This window comes from Thamnophis sirtalis, unplaced genomic scaffold (assembly GCF_051295495.1).
Source record: "Thamnophis sirtalis isolate CommonGarterSnake01/CBP01778 unplaced genomic scaffold, rThaSir2_p1.2 scaffold_5, whole genome shotgun sequence".
NCBI classification, from domain to species: Eukaryota; Metazoa; Chordata; class Lepidosauria; order Squamata; family Natricidae; genus Thamnophis; species Thamnophis sirtalis.
The window spans coordinates 2961187-2976828 of NW_028261385.1; the positions used below are offsets into that span (position 1 = coordinate 2961187).

The 15642-nt window shown below is 47.6% G+C and overlaps 1 protein-coding gene across 1 annotated transcript in view; it reads left to right on the forward strand.

The window, feature by feature from the left end:
* UBAP2 (ubiquitin associated protein 2) overlaps nucleotides 1-15642 on the forward strand; it is a 138691-nt gene that overhangs the window by 89844 nt on the left and 33205 nt on the right. Inside the window, 7 exon segments of the mRNA XM_087715246.1 lie at nucleotides 2323-2362; nucleotides 3024-3073; nucleotides 3075-3202; nucleotides 4945-4993; nucleotides 7337-7520; nucleotides 13589-13680; nucleotides 15504-15554. Coding sequence (XP_087571372.1) covers nucleotides 2323-2362; nucleotides 3024-3073; nucleotides 3075-3202; nucleotides 4945-4993; nucleotides 7337-7520; nucleotides 13589-13680; nucleotides 15504-15554 — 594 coding nt within the window.

Here is a 15642-nt window from a genome sequence, read left to right on the forward strand (position 1 = left end):
AGTGGAAAAAGCCCTGAATTTCTACCCCGCCTGTCAGGTTTCATACTATGTTTTCCCCAAAATATGTCTGGGTCTTATTTTCTTTTGACATCCCCTTCCCCCAAAAATGGCTAGGGCTTCTTTTTGGGTGGGTCTACTTATTGACAGACCTCGTCGCCGCTACATCGACAGCCCCGCCCAGCAGGAGCCGCTGCCGGCCCATTTCTGCAGCCGCTTGCCACCGCTCACGCGCATCACCCCCAGCCTCCATTTCACCATCACCAGAGCCTTCTGGAAAGATCTCTGCAGCCAAGAAACAAGGTCTGGATTGATGCACGCATCCCCCCTCCCCCTACCCTCTGTTTCGCCACCACAACCTTCTGGAAAGCTCTCTGCAGCTGAGAAACGGCTCCGGGTCGATCTGTAGGGGCGATGTGCGCATCAATCCAGATCTCATTTATTGGCTGCAGAGGGCTTTCCGGAAGGCTCTGACAGCGAAATAGCGGCATGGCATATGATGCATGGAAACGGCTGCAGAAGTGGGCCGGCAGTTGTCAGTGCCGCGGCGTCGTGGTGAGTCAATAATTAGACCCACCCAAAAAGAAGCCTTCGCTTTTTGGGGGGGGGCGGGGTCAAAAGAAAATAAGACCCAGTCATATTTTCGGGGAAATGGTATGTTTTTCCATATGTCGTCCTGGAAAACTGACAGGCGGGTAGGAATTCAGGGCTTTTTCCACTGTAATCCTTAACAATCGGTATTTAGCTTCTGCGACCCTTCATTGTGTAAATTAGTTCACAATAGCAATAGCAGTTAGACTTATATACCGCTTCATAGGGCTTTCAGCCCTCTCTAAGCGGGTTACAGAGTCAGCATATCACCCCCAACAACAATCCGGGTCCTCATTTCACCCACCTCGGAAGGATGGAAGGCTGAGTCAACCTGAGCCGGTGAGATTTGAACCGCTGAACTGCAGCTTAGCAGTCAGCTGAAGTGGCCTGCAGTACTGCACCCTAACCACTGTGCCACCTCGGATAGATAGATAGATAGATAGATAGATAGATAGATAGATAGATAGATAGATAGATAGATAGATAGATAGATAGATAGATAGATAGATAGATAGATAGATAGAAAGATAGATAGATAGATAGATAGATAGATAGATAGATAGATAGATAAGATTATGAGCAATAGCAATAGCAGTTGGACTTATATACCGCTTCATAGGGCTTTCAGCCCTCTCTAAGCAGTTTACAGAGTCAGCAAATCGTCCCCACCAACAATCCGGGTCCTCATTTCACCCACCTCGGAAGGATGGAAGGCTGAGTCAACCTTGAGCCGGTGAGATTAGAACCATTGAACTGCAGATAGCAGTCAGCTGAAGTGGCCTGCAGTACTGCACCCTAACCACTGCGCCACCTCGGATAGATGGATGGATAGATAGATAGCTAGACAGAGCAATAGCAGTTAGACTTATATACCGCTTCATAGGGCTTTCAGCCCTCTCTAAGCGGTTTACAGAGTCAGCATATTGCCCCAACAACAATCCGGGTCCTCATTTCACCCACCTCGGAAGGATGGAAGGCTGAGTCAACCTTGAGCCGGTGAGATTAGAACCGCTGAACTGCAGATAGCAGTCAGCTGAAGTGGCCTGCAGTGCTGCACTCTAACCACTGCGCCACGTCGGCGCAGAACTGGGGAGAAAGGGTTACGAGTTACGAGTATACTACTCTCCTGCCTCTCAATTGGCAGCCTCCTTCACACCCACAATTGTGTTTTGCGATGTTAAGGCATTTTGTTTGTAACGGATCGAATCGGATCTCTCCATCTTGAGCGTCAACCAAGTTTTAACACTCTTGAGCATTGTGCCGGGGGGCGGGGGGGGGGGATTCCATATTTTCTACCCCGGAGGTTAATTTTTAATCCTTTCCTTGTTACAGAACAGTCCTTGAGTTGCCACCCTAATGAAGCCTGCCCATTATGGTCGTAAATTGTGACAGTTGTCAAGACATCATTATGCCTTTTTCTTTTCTTCTTTTTTTTGCAATGATGGTTTAAGTGAATGCAGGAGTCATTAAGTCAATCCATGGTCACCAGAGGACGGTTTTACGAAAGAAGCCCACCCAGAAATAAATGCTGGTTTATTGTTCAAAGCATTGCTCAAAGATAAACGCTCAATCATCATAAAACACGGTTATATTTCAGGACATTAGGTATAGTAGTAATTAAATGGTTAGGGAGAGGAATTGCATTGAACACATGGGGAATTTTTTGATGTGCTTTGTGCTTTTGCTTTAATTTTAGGGTTAAAAACGACACTAATTCCTTGCTTTGACTTTCAGAATGGACACAACGGTGTTCGAATGCAGCCAGCTCTTGATAGTAAGTAGATGAAATCTCAGCAAATCTGGGTGCGTCTTATATGCTGAATGCAACATTTTTGGCCTCCAGAAACCCCGCCCCCTTTGCAAAAATGGACGGGCAGAGGGTTTGGGAGGTCTGCAAAGTGGTCCTGGGTGCTGGGGAGGGCAAAAATGAGCGGAAAAGGGTCGTTTTTCCCCCAGCCCACAGGAGCACTCTACAAGCCTTCTAAAGGCTATGCATGCCCTCTTTTTTTCAGCAAAAACTGGGTCGTTTTTTTGCTCATTTTTGCCCCCCCCCCAATGTCCCCAGGAGGACTTGGCAGGCCTCTCAAAGTCTCTGCATGCCCCGTTTTTCACAAAAAAATGAGGCCTGCAGAGGGTTTGGGAGGCCTGCAAAGTACAAACACTTTTGTTTTTTAATTTACCTCTTCAAAATCTTGGTGCGTCTTGTACTCCGAAAAATACAATAAGTGAATACCACCCCTGAATCCTACTATAGTAGAAACTCACCTTCTAAAACAAAAAGCCAAAACCCAAGTCCTTATTGGCACAAATGATTGGCTCTGCTTCCATTTTTCCTCTTACCTTCCTCTCTCCGTTGCCCAAAACAAAATTCACTTCCACAACTTTGCTTGGGCAGTTCCAGCTCTTCTCTGAATACCGTTTCTCCAACTTTGCAGCTGCTTCGTCCGTTCCCACGTCAAAGCTGGAAACCTCTCCTCCATCCCTACCCTGCCCAAGGTCCTTCGTTGCCGAGCACCACGGCTTCCACCTCTCTGCTTTTGCCTTCAGCACCTTCTCACACGGCGGCACTTCCATCAAGTGACTTGGCCAACAGCTCCCTCTCTCAGTTAAGCAGGTACGGCAGAAGATGGAGGGGGTTAGGGGTTTTGTGGGCGGCCGCCAGGCTCCAAAACCAAGAAAGACGCTTTGCGATTCCCCTAAGCAGATTCCCTTATTGTTCCTCACCCGTTAGACAGAATCTTGCCAAAGTAAAGCATGCTAACACCCTCCCTAAGGCATACACCCTGGGAGCTATTAGGGAGGAGCTGTCTTCGCGCGCTTTCTCTCACACAGACTGAACTACACAATCTCTTGCTCCTCTAGAATGTAGCCTCTTCTTTGGAAATCCGGACAAAGGAGGGAGGGAGATAGGAAGGGAAGGAAGGAAGGTGGGGGGGAGGGAGGGAGGAAGGAAAGACAGGAAGGAAGGAAGGAAGGAAGGAAGGAAGGAGAAGAGGAAGTAGCAATAGCAATAGCAGTTAGACTTATATACCGCTTCATAGGGCTTTAAGCCATCTCTAAGCGGTTTACAAAGTCGGCATATCGCCCCCACAGTCTGGGTCCTCTTTCACCCACCTCGGAAGGATGCAAGGCTGAGTCAACCTTGAGCCGGTGAGATTAGAACCGCTGAACTGCAGATAACAGTCAGCTGAAGTGGCCTGCAGTACTGCACCCTAACCACTGCGCCACCTCGGCTCTTGTAACGGGGAGGGAGAAAGAAAAGAGAAAAGGAAGGAAGGAAGGAAGGAAGGAAGGAAGGAAGGAAGGAAGGAAGGAAAGGTCCCAAAACCAAGAAACACGGGGTGATTATTCTTAGCAGATTTCTTTACTGTTCCTCACCTGTAGACAGAATCTTGCCAAAGTAAAAAGCATCTAACATCCCATAAGGCATACACCCTGAGAAGTATTAGGGAGGAGCTGTCTCCATCCTCTTTCTCTCACACAAACTATGTAAGCGTTTATATTTCGTGCTCCTCTGGAATGTGCCCCTCCCTCCTGGAATCCAGACCCCATTCCACTGAACCAATAGCTGTGTGAACAGAGAATGCCGTGGAGATCCTGATGAGTTAGATTATTTCATTGGTAAAGTGTTCCATCCTGCTCAGGCTCAGGTTGAATCTGAACTGCCTCCTGACTTTGGTTGGCAAGAACAAGGGAGAGGACCTTAACAGCTTCTTCAGCTTAGGGGCACCCAGGACCCCCAGCAACGGGAAGCACCATGTGGCTAGGGAAATTCTGGCATCGGAAGCACATCCATCAAGAAAGGGCCCAGATTGGGAGGGAGATGGGGGGGGTGCAAACCAGGAGACAGTGAGTTTCTAGTCCCACTTTAGTCATGAAAGCTGGCTGAGCGACTTGGCCAATCATGAGGAGATGGTGAGTTCTAGTCCCACCTTAGGCACGAAAGCCGGTTGGGTGCCTTTGGACCAATCACAGGAGATCCCGAGTTCTACTCCACCGAAGCTCAATCACGCTTGGCTCAATCCACTTCACAGGATTGTGGGGGAAATGGGTGGTGGAAGGACAATGCGATCGACACCTTGAGTTGTTTATAATAATGATAATAAAAATAAATCCATCCATCCAGCCTCAGTCCAGCAACATTGAGCCCCCAAATCTTCAACAGCTGAAGCTTTCCTCAGCCAGGTAGACTTTTGTGTGGTGGTTTCCTTCCAAAGTTTTCTTCTGAACCTCTTCAACTCTACATCCATGATTGTTGACTTTGAGAGATTTCAGCGACTGGAATGTTTTGTGAGTTGCTTACATAAGAACATTGACTGAATGTAAATCACTTTTGTTTTTTGGTTTTCTACTCAGTTCTCTCTCAGATCATCCAAGCGGCCTCTCTTCTGCCTCGTCACATACGGTGAGTCCTGTCTCTAAGTGAAACTTTTTGAAGTATGCTGTTTAATTTCACAGAAAACTCAGGTCTTTGTGATGTCTTACATTTAACTTACATTAACTTACATTCTAGGACGGGAGAATACAACCTCTGTGGCTTTAAGACCTGTGGACTTCAACTCCCAGAATTCCCCAGCCAGTGGGAAGTCCACAAGTCTTAAAGCCACCAAGGTTGGACACCTGCTGATTTAGGGACAACCCTTTGTAAATGTGTTTTTATTTTCCATTTTCATTTTCGTACAGTCACATATATACTGTGCAGAACCGGGGCCATATAACATTAAACAATAAACACAGCCATTCCTCTTGTCAATAATACCCCCCAAAATAGAAACCCAATGTACCTCTTCGACCCTCCATACACCCTTTCTTTCGCCCCCCTCCAACTTTCATCTTCCCTCCATCATTCCACTCTACCCTACTTCCCCTCCCCCTCTACCACTCCTCTCTCCCGATACACTCCCTCCCTTCCTTCTCACCCTCCCTCCAATCCTCTCTCCCACCCTCTCTACCCCTCTTTCTTCTATCCCTCTACTCCTCCCTTCGGTGTATTTCTACTATCTATTAATATATTCACCTTGTCCTATTTTTACACTGGAATTAAAGAGCAACAGTATACAAGTGCAATCGTGTTACTTTGAAATCTAACACATACTATATATCCCCCCTCCCCCTAAGACCCCACCTCCCTCCTCCCCCCGACTTCCCAGAGCCCATACACGGTATAGATTTTTAACAAACACAGTCTAAAATATATTAGGGACAATCCTGTTGTTACTAAAACACTTTGTTGTGTTGTTTTAAAACAGGCAAAAATAGTACTGAGACTTAGAATAACTTTATTGTCACTTTGAATGTCCACTAATCGACGTGCATTAAAATGAAATTTCGTGGCATACAGCAGCTCTCAAAGGGTCACCCCTTCCAACGTCCACTACATAAACATGACAAAATAAATAAATACCAAATACGAAATAAAGTTAGGTTAGCACAGCAGCTTAGCATTCCACTGATCAACACAAATAAATTGCTTTGCCTGTTTGAATCGTGTATTTGAAAGGAAGAATCGGGGATTCCCCTTTTGAAGAGCTAATATGTTTTCAGCATTGTTTACACTCTCCCACATAGTGGTGCGGTGGCCTAGAGGTGGAGTTCTTGCCTCACAATCAGGAGGCTGTGAGTTCGATCCTAGGTAGAGGCAGATATATCTCTCTTTGGGCACATTGAGCATATATCTGCTGAACATGAACTCCGCAATGGCGACAGGAAGGGCATCTGGCCATTAACAAACTCAGCTCTATTCAGTTGCTCCGACTTCACCCCACAAGGGATTATGGGGTCATTAAATGAAGATGATTGTTTACACTCTTCCAGGTTTATTCTTAACTTATTCACAGCCTCAACAGATAGAAGCCAATTAATGGGAAGTAAGAGCAGTTTCTCTCCTGAATCATAAAATATGCTAATGCCATAACATCTTTATTGGTATTTATTTTCCCTGAGATTGATTTCTCATCTACCCCTTTAGATACCTTTAACTGATTTTCTGTCACTCCAGACGGTTGTCTGCTTAATGTCCAAAAGAAGAATTTATGACTTGTCTGAGCTTGCTTGTGTTCTTGTAGACATTTCATTACCCATCTAGGTAACACCATCAATGCTAATAAGGAGTGGGATGTGTGGCTAGGAGGAGGAGGAGCATGAGGACTGTGGGGTTACTGGTGTTCTCTGAGCTTGCTTGTCTTCTTTCTTTCTGAGCTTTTCTTGTCTTCTTTACCCCTGTCCCTTCCCTCCCTTCCATCTGTGTCATAAATCACATTTACCAACGAGGTGCACATATCACAAGCCTGCTATGGTAAATCTGAGTTCCGACTCTAGCCGAAGGTATGCGTGAAATGCGTTCCCCCTCTTCCTCACCATGGCAACATGATGTCAACACAATGAGTTGACATTGTGTTTGCCCCCCCCCCCCCCCTGCTGTAGAGATTCTTCGCCATCTCAGTCATGGTTGTCCCAAAGGTGCTTTTTCAAGAGGCAACTGGACTTTTCAGTCAGAACAGAAGAAGCTTCTTACACGAGAACCGAAACGTCTTCAAAGAAAAACAAAGGAAGCCCAGTTTGCCTCCTGAAAAAGCACCTTTGGGGCATAAACAGAGAGCACAACCCCTTCCCTTCATCACTGCTGACGTTACCTAGTTGGGTCATGAAACATCTGCAAGAAAACTTGAACCAAGCTCATGAGATCCTTGTACGTCGTATGTCCTTGCGTTCCGTTTTTAACCTCACGCCTCTGCTTTTTCCTTTCCAGCACAACAGCGTCGAGAACGCAGCCGCCCTCCAGCCCTCCAACACTTTCTCAGTTGCCGCCACCCTGGCTGCCACCTCTTCGGCCCCCAGCCTGGCCTGCACCACCCACAGCAGCCTCGGCCTGAATGCCGCCAGCGTCTCTCTGCCAATCCCCACCAGCCGGGCCGCTCCCTTGGCGTCTTCAGGTTCGCAATCTTAACCGATCGCATGGCTCTGTAGCAAGAGAGGATTTGAGCCTGCGGGTCTATCCATGAGAGAGCATTGAAAAAAAGCACGATGCCTTTTCTAAAAAAAAGCTCGCTTTGCGCATGGCCTATGAAATAAAAAAAAGAAGTGCCTGGCTTTTTAACGCGTGGAAATATGTGAAGTTCCTACATCTCAAGGGTAAAAGCAGCCGCAATCGCAAACAAGAAGCGTAGCCTCAAAATTGTGAGAAAGCAGAACGGAATCCGTATTAACCCCCCCTTTCTCTTGCTGGACAATTTCCAATAAATTGTACCGTATTTTTCTGACTAATAAGTCGCACCGGATTATAAGACGCACCCAAATTTACAGGAGGGAAACAAGAAAAAAAAAAAGTTTTGGCCTCCGCGTGTCGTGTTTCCGCCCTCCCAGGCCCCCAGAAACACACTGCAGTGCCTTACATGGCCCATCTTTGGCAAAAGTGGGCTTGTTTTTGCCAAAAATGTGCCCGTTTTTGCCCTGAAGAGTGCTTCTGGGGGCCAGGAAGGGGAAAAACACGACACGCGGAGGGTTTGTGGAGGCCGAAAATGCGAGTATTCCATCTATAAGGCGCACCTAAATTTTCACCCACTTTTTTTTTGGGGGGGGGGGGAAGGTGCATCTTATACTCTGAAAAATACGGTGATCATGGAAATTAGGATGACGTTCATGCAGACGTTATTGGGGATAGAAATTCCAGCGCAGGTAGTCCTCGACTTACAACAGTTCATTTAACGACCGTTCAAAGTTACAACAGTGTTGAAAAATGTGACTTCATGCGTGTTTTTCAAAGTTGCAACCTTTGCAAGCATCCCCATGGCCACGTGATCAGAATTCAAATGCTTGGCAACTGGCATGTACTAATGACAGTTGCAGTGTCCCAAGGTCATGTGACAACACGTGACAAACGGGTTAATAAAGTTCTCAGTTGCAGGAATTCACTGAACAACCAGGGCAGGGGAAAGTCGTAAAGTGGGACAAATCTCACGTAACCAATGTCTCCACCGAGCCACAGAAATTTTGGGCTCAATTGTGGTCAAAAGCCGAGGACTATCTGTATGGGATTTCTTCCAGAAGCTATCAATGTGAATTAGGGTTCCCCATATCTTCTGGTTCCCCTTCAGGGTGGGAAGCTCTGGATTCAAATTCAGCTGTTTTGAGATGTTTGTTCCAAAGATTGATGAAAGTTGAAGTTTGAGGCTTTTCAGTATAAATTTTGCCATCAAAAATCAGAGAAGGTTGTTTTGCAAAATCTTTTTACCTTCCACAGGAATTTCTGGCGGCCTTTTGCAGAAATAATTGCTTTTTTTTTTAAATTTTCACAGGGTGGACTTTTTATTTTCAGCAAACTCCTCCTGCCTCTCTTGACTTTATTTTCACTTCATACAGTACAGGTAGTCCTCAAGTTACAACTGTTCATTTAGCGACCGTTCAAAGTTACAACGGCAATGGGGGAAAAAATGAGTTAGGAAAGTTTTTCACAGCGACCACCATTTTTAGCATCCCCATGGGCACGTGATCAAAACTCGGACGCTTGGCAACCGACTCATAGTTATGACGGTTACAGCGTCCCGGGGTCACGCGATCCCCTTTTGCGACCTTCTGAGAACCTACGGAGTCAACGGGGAAGCCAGAGTCACTTAACAACCATGTCACTCATTTAACAACGGCAGTGATTCACTTAAAAAGCTGTGGCAAGAAAGCTTGTAAAACCGGGCACAACTTGCTTAGCAACAGAAAGTTTGTGCTGACTTGCGGTCGTAAGTCGAGGATTGCCTGTACTCTCAGCTGTCTAAATTTCAAGGAGATTTTTCCACTTTTGGTTTGCTCTTAAGCCCCCGCCCCCCTCTGTGGGGTGCTTCAGGGACCTGCTCTCCACCCCTCCTTTTATACAATGTATGCATGAAATCATTGCTCCACAGATGCTTTTTGCAAAAGGCAACTGGACTTTCCTTCCTTCCTTTCTTCTTTCTTTCTATCTGTCTTTTCTCTATTTTTCTTTCTCCCTCTTTCTCTTTTTCTTTCTTTCTCTCTCCTCCATCCCAACATTTTGCTTCTCATCCAAGAACTGAAGAAGCTTCTTAGATGAGAAGCAAAACGTCTTCAAGGGAAAACAAAGGAAGTCCAGTTGCCTTTTGAAAAAGCTTGCTCCTTCCTTCCTTCCTTCCTTCCTTCCTTCCTTCCTTCCTTCCTTCCTTCCTTCCTTCCTTCCTTCCTTCCTTCCTTCCTTCCTTCCTTCCTCCCTCCCTCCCTCCCTCCCTCCCTCCCTTCCCTCCCTCCCTCCCTCCCTCCCTCCTAACATTTTGCTTCTCATCCAAGAACCTTCTACAGTTCATCCAAGAACTGAAGAATCTTCTTGGATAAGAAGCGAGACATCTTAAAGCCAAAACTGTTTCCAAAAGTCCTGTTGCCTTTTGAAAAAGCACCTCTGGGAGAACTATGACCTGGGTGATGGAGAACCTCCATAGACGTGAAACCAATGGGTGAACTCATCCATCGATTTGGGGCTCGATGGATATATCTATATATATTTTGATCCCCGGGTCAGACAGGTGAGCCTGCCAGGTTTCCGTCCCAGTCCTTGGAGACTCTGCACCTCATCTCCCACTCAAACCTACCTCAAGGCTTTGAGTCAGCTGTGAAATCTAAAAAACGTTTCCTACCGGTTCTGTGGGCGTGGCTTGGTGGGGGCTTCATGTGACTGGGTGGGCGTGGCTATGTAGTCACATCACTGGGGGGTGGGCGGGGTCAAAAGACAGAAGCTCACTTTAACAGTGTCCTGCTGGAGCAGGGGGTTCGACTAGATGACCTCCAGGTCTCTTCCATCCCTGGATTGCTGTGCTTTTTCAAGGTATCCTCTGAAGCTGCGTCTAGTGACAGATTTGTGCTCCTCCTTCCCTCTCCTTTTTCCCTCCCTCCCTCCCTCTCTCTTTTGCAGCAAACGCGCCCCCCCCCCTCGCTTTTTAAAGCATTTTTTCCCTGCCTCTTCGCTCGAACCAGTAGGGGGAAAATGCTTTTAAAAGCGGGGGGGGGGAAAGCTTCCAACAGTCGCAAGGCTCCCAGCTGATCCGCCCGATCCTGGGAAGCTTTTTTAAACTACCGGTTAGCAGAACCAAACCGGGCTGAACGGGGCAGGATTTCATCCCTGTTTTGGTTGCTTGGGCCAACCAGGATTGGGGACATTCCACCTCTTGACCTTGGATGGAATACAGGTAGTCCTCAACTTATAACCACTCATTTAGTGACCATTCAACGTTACGACGACACTGAAAAAGTGACCTATCGCCATTTTTCACACCTGGAACCATTGCAGCCTCTCCATGGTCACATGATCAAAGTCCAGAGGCTTGGCAACTGGCATGTACTTATGGCGGTTGCTTGTCCCAAGGTCCTCCGATTCCCTTTTCACGACCTTCTGACCAGCCGAGTCACTGGGGAAGCCCGAGTCACTTAACAACCGTGTGACTCACTTACCAACGGCAGCAATTCACGTAATCGTTGTGGCAAGAAAGGTCATAAAATGAGTCAAAGTTCGCATAATACCCGTCTCGCTTAGCAACAGAAATTTTGGGGCTCAATTCTGGTCGTAAGTTGAGGACTACCTATCTCACTTCCTTATTTGTGAATGGCATATAATCTTGGACTCTCAGCTACTAAATCAGCAGGTGGCAGCTGAGGCCAGGAAGATTTGCTCTGGGGTCCTTATCTGGTGTGCCAGTTGTGCCCCTCTCTCAATTGGGAGGTTTGTCAGGCAGTAGCTCACTTCATGGCTGGACTTTTACAACGCAGTGTACATGGGGCTGCCCTTGAAAACTATCCAGAAGTTCTAAATGGTCCAGAGTGCAATGACCCAAGAAGGAAAGAGGGTGCAAATTCTTGCAAATTCTCTTCTTGTGTCTAAAGAGCCTTGCAAGGAAACGTTCTCGAAGGGACAGCCTGTCTGCCCAGCTGCTTTAGAATACCAGAGTTGGACGGGACCTTGGAGGTCTTCTAGTCCAACCCCCTGCTCAAGCAGGGGACTCTGTACCGCTTCAGACAAATGGTTGTCCAGTCTCTTCTTAAAAACTTCCAGTAATGGAGCACCCACAACTTCTGGTGGCAACTTCTGTTCCACTGGTTAATTTTCTCACTCGGGAAATTTCTGCTCTCCCTCTGGAACGGCATCCGTGGCCTTTAACTAGGATGGGTGTCCCCCCGCTTTTTAGAACCAGGTTGTGCTCCTGTCGCGGCCCTGTTTTGTCAATACTGTCATTCTATTTTTATCATTTTAAGTCTCACCTTCTCTTATGCACAACCCAGGGTTACTGGGAATCGGACAATGCATCAATCGAATAATAATAATAAACAGATTTCTCATTTCCCAGTTAAATTTATCAGTTAAATTTATAGCTAACGATGATGGAATTGATCATTGTTAGCTATAAATTTAACTGCAGAAGCCTCCACAACGGATGATTTTTGAATAGTGCTGAAGGCACCGGGTGGAAGTTGCGTTCCATTGTGAGTTTGAAAGCACAGGAAGTCCTCAACTTAGAAACATTCATTTAGTGTCCAAAGTTACAACGGCATGAAAAAAGTGACTTAGGATCTTTTTTCCTGCACTTTCGACCGTTGCAATATCCGTCTGGCCAAAATTCAGATGCTTGGCACCCGATTCACATTTATGACGGTTGCGTGATTCCCCTTTGGGACCTTCCAACAAACAAAGTCCATGGGGAAAGCCGTATTCACTTAGCGACCGAGCTACTGCAGTGATTCAGTTAACGATCCTGGCAAAGCAGGCTGGAAAACGGGGCAAAACTCAACTGTCTTCCTTAACGATGAAGATTTTTAGGCTCAGTTGTGGCCGTAAATCGAGGACTCCTTGCGACCTGCTTCATTTGACGGTCAGGAAAAAAAAAAAAAAAAGATCTCCCAACACGTAACCTGTGAGGTTTCCCCCTACAAGGTTATGTTAAGTCGGTCTGCGGTTGTCAGCACTCCTCCATTGAGTAATTAGGAAAGAAAACGACGAGACTCCATTGATAGAAATCAAGTGTACTTTTACTAATCATAAATGATCAGAAGCGTAGCAAAGCGAAGACTGATTATTTAGGCGCGAAAGCAAATGATATATAGAATAACCCATTCCCCACCCCTTGGCATCCCAGTTACAGTCCAATCATAATTCTCCCAAGTGTCAGGTGCGAGATAACTTCGAAAGGCATCACCCAGATGGGATGTCGTTGCCCGTTGGCCTTGGCGGGAAACCTCCTCCGCATGCGCAGTCTGACAGGCAGCAGAAACTCCAGAATCTTCCTCCAGCACAATTAGTAGTCCCCTCCCAAATACCATGCCCCCCCTCCCCGTTTCAATGGCAGCCGAAGCAGCAGCAAAGCAGAGGCTGACAGCGGTGATCTGAGAAGACTTTCGGTGAAAAGAGAGAGCAAAACGGAATTGGGGAGGGGGGAGATTGGGTTGGACGGGGGTCTCGGATCCAAGGTGATCCACTGGGTCTCTTCTTGCTTAGCGCCACCTCTTCTTTGTTGCCTCTTTCGTCTGTCGTGATCGGAAGTAACGCCAAGCTTTCCCGAAATGCCACCGTTTGACCCCCCCCTCTTCTTTCCCCATTTGTGGAAGGGGGTGTTTTGTTTTAAAGGTGTTTTTATTTACTTTTTGTTATATATTTTAACTCCTTTTGGGTTGCTTGGATTTTCCCCAATTTACATCTTCACTTACGCATAATTCGTCTCACATCATATTTCCATTTCACATTTCATCCGTCTTTCCACATTTTCCACAGCTTAACTTTGATTTCTTCTTAACGTATAAACAATCTCACGATTTGCCCCGCCAAGTTAATCAGATGTAAACATTTCGTTTCCGTCTGTTATTCTGCTTTGCTATCCTTAACGTATATCCTCAAATTTAATTTTGTACGGTAAACATTTCGCTTGGTTAATTATCCACGGTTAATAGTATTGATCTGTTTCCCTCACTCGTATCAGCTGCCTTCCCTTGTCAACCTAAAGGTGTCTCTTTTGATTCGCAGGCAAAGCGCCCCCCAACCTGCCCCAAGGCGTGCCACCCTTGTTGCATAACCAGTATTTTGTGGGACCCGGAGGACTCCTGCCTGCCTACCCAGTAAGCTATGCCCTCGTGCCGCCTTCCCTCCCTTGCCGTGCCCTGAGCCACCACTTGTGGGGAGGGGTGTGTGTGTGTGTAGGGTGCCAGCCTGGGCCCTGTCCCTTCCCGACCCCTCGGTTGCAAGGATCCTGGCACAAATTGGTTTGTGGGGGGGGGCTTGCGTGCAAAGGAGACCCCCCCCGTGAGACCTAGTCAGGTACAAGACACTCCCCGCCCCCCATGGTCTGCCCTTATGAAATCAAGGGGGATCTACTTTGGCTTTTGATGTCGTCAGTATAGAAGAATAGATGGGTCCTTGGGTAATGTTGCAGGCTCCAGTTGGAGTCGATCGCAGGGAAGGCAGGTTTATGCTTCCACGCTTTTGAGTTAATGCTGGAGCCCATTTTCTCTCCCCCCCCCTGCCCCGCCTCTCTCCCTCCCCCATATCTTTCCCTCTCTCTTTTCCTTCCTCTCTCTGTCTCTCCCCCCTTTCCCTTTGTCCCTCCTCCTCTCTCCCTCTCCATCTTCTCTCTCTCTCCTGCTCCCACTCCCTCCTCCTCTCCTTTGCTCTCCCCTTTCCCTCCATCTTTTCCCTCTCCCCCCTCCCTCCCCCTCCCTTTCTCTCCGACTCTCTCCCTCCCTCTCTCTCTTCTCTCTCTCCCTCCGTCTCCTCCTCTCTCCCTTCTCTCTCTCCATGTTCTCCCTGTCTCCCGCTCCCTCCCCCTTTCCCCTCTCCCTTTCTCTCCCATTCTCTCCCTCCCTCCGTCTCTTTTTCTCTCACTCCTCTCTGTCTCCCCCCGTCCCCCTCTGTCCCTCCCTCTCCTTCTCTCTCCCTCCCTCTCCCTTTCCCTCCCTCCTTCTCTCTCTGTCTTTCTACCTCCCCCCACTCGCCCTCTGTCCCTTCCCCTCCTTCCCCCTCTCTCTGTTCCTACCCTCTCCTTCCCCCTCCCTTCCTCTCTCCCTCCCTCTCTCTGTTCCTCCACCTCTCTCTCCCCCTCCCTCCCTCCCCAGAATATGTGCATTGGATTGTTCCACATATATAAAAATGTAGCATATAAATACAAGGTGTGGAACAGATGAATACATTCTGGAGAGTGAGAGGGAGGAGGAGAGGGGGGGGAGAGAGAGGGAGGAAGGGGGTAGAGGGAGGAGGAGAGAGGGGGGGAGAGGGAGGGAGGAAGGGGGTAGAGGGAGGAGGAGAGAGAGGGGGGAGAGGGAGGGAGGAAGGAGGGCTGCAGCACCAGCCAGAAAGCTTGGAAGAATAAACCTTCGGTCCTGGTGACCCACTCGGATTGGATCCTGCTGTGCCTGCAGAGTCTGCTGGGTTGATATTTCCTGGGGGATATTTGTGCTCCGAAGAAAGAGATGCCACGAATTGAATCTGGAGACATGGAGGCCAGTTAGAATCCTGTCTATGGGTTATACACTATTCTATACACTATAGAATTCAGAGAACAAGCACAGACGAGGAAGCCCTCCATTCCCAAGTCATCCCTGACCTGAGCCTTCTTGGGCAGCCCAAGGCTGACTCAGAACTTACTGGATTTGCAGTGCGGCCCTTGGTGATCTCTGAGCTTGGTTGTTCCCTTGCAGACATTTAATTAGCCAACTAGGTAACATCATCAATGCTAGAAAGGAAAGGGGGGGTGTTGCAGAGTGGAGGAGGAAAAGGAAGAGGGAGGAGGACTGTGGGGTCCTTGGTGCTCTCTGTGCTTGGTTGGTTTGTTGCAGACGTTTCATGACCCAACTAGGTAACGCCATCAGTGCTGGAAGGGAGGGAGGTTTGTGGAGGGAAACGCCCATCTCGTGATGTTTCCATGTGTGCTTTTCCTGTCTTTAAGCAGATTTATGGTTATGACGATCTTCAGATGCTCCAATCCAGGCTGCCTATGGTAAGTCACCCTTTTCAATTGATGCTTTTCGCACTTTTACGGGGATATAATTGTATATGGAAAGTGGCATCTAAGTTTCAGCCTCCCC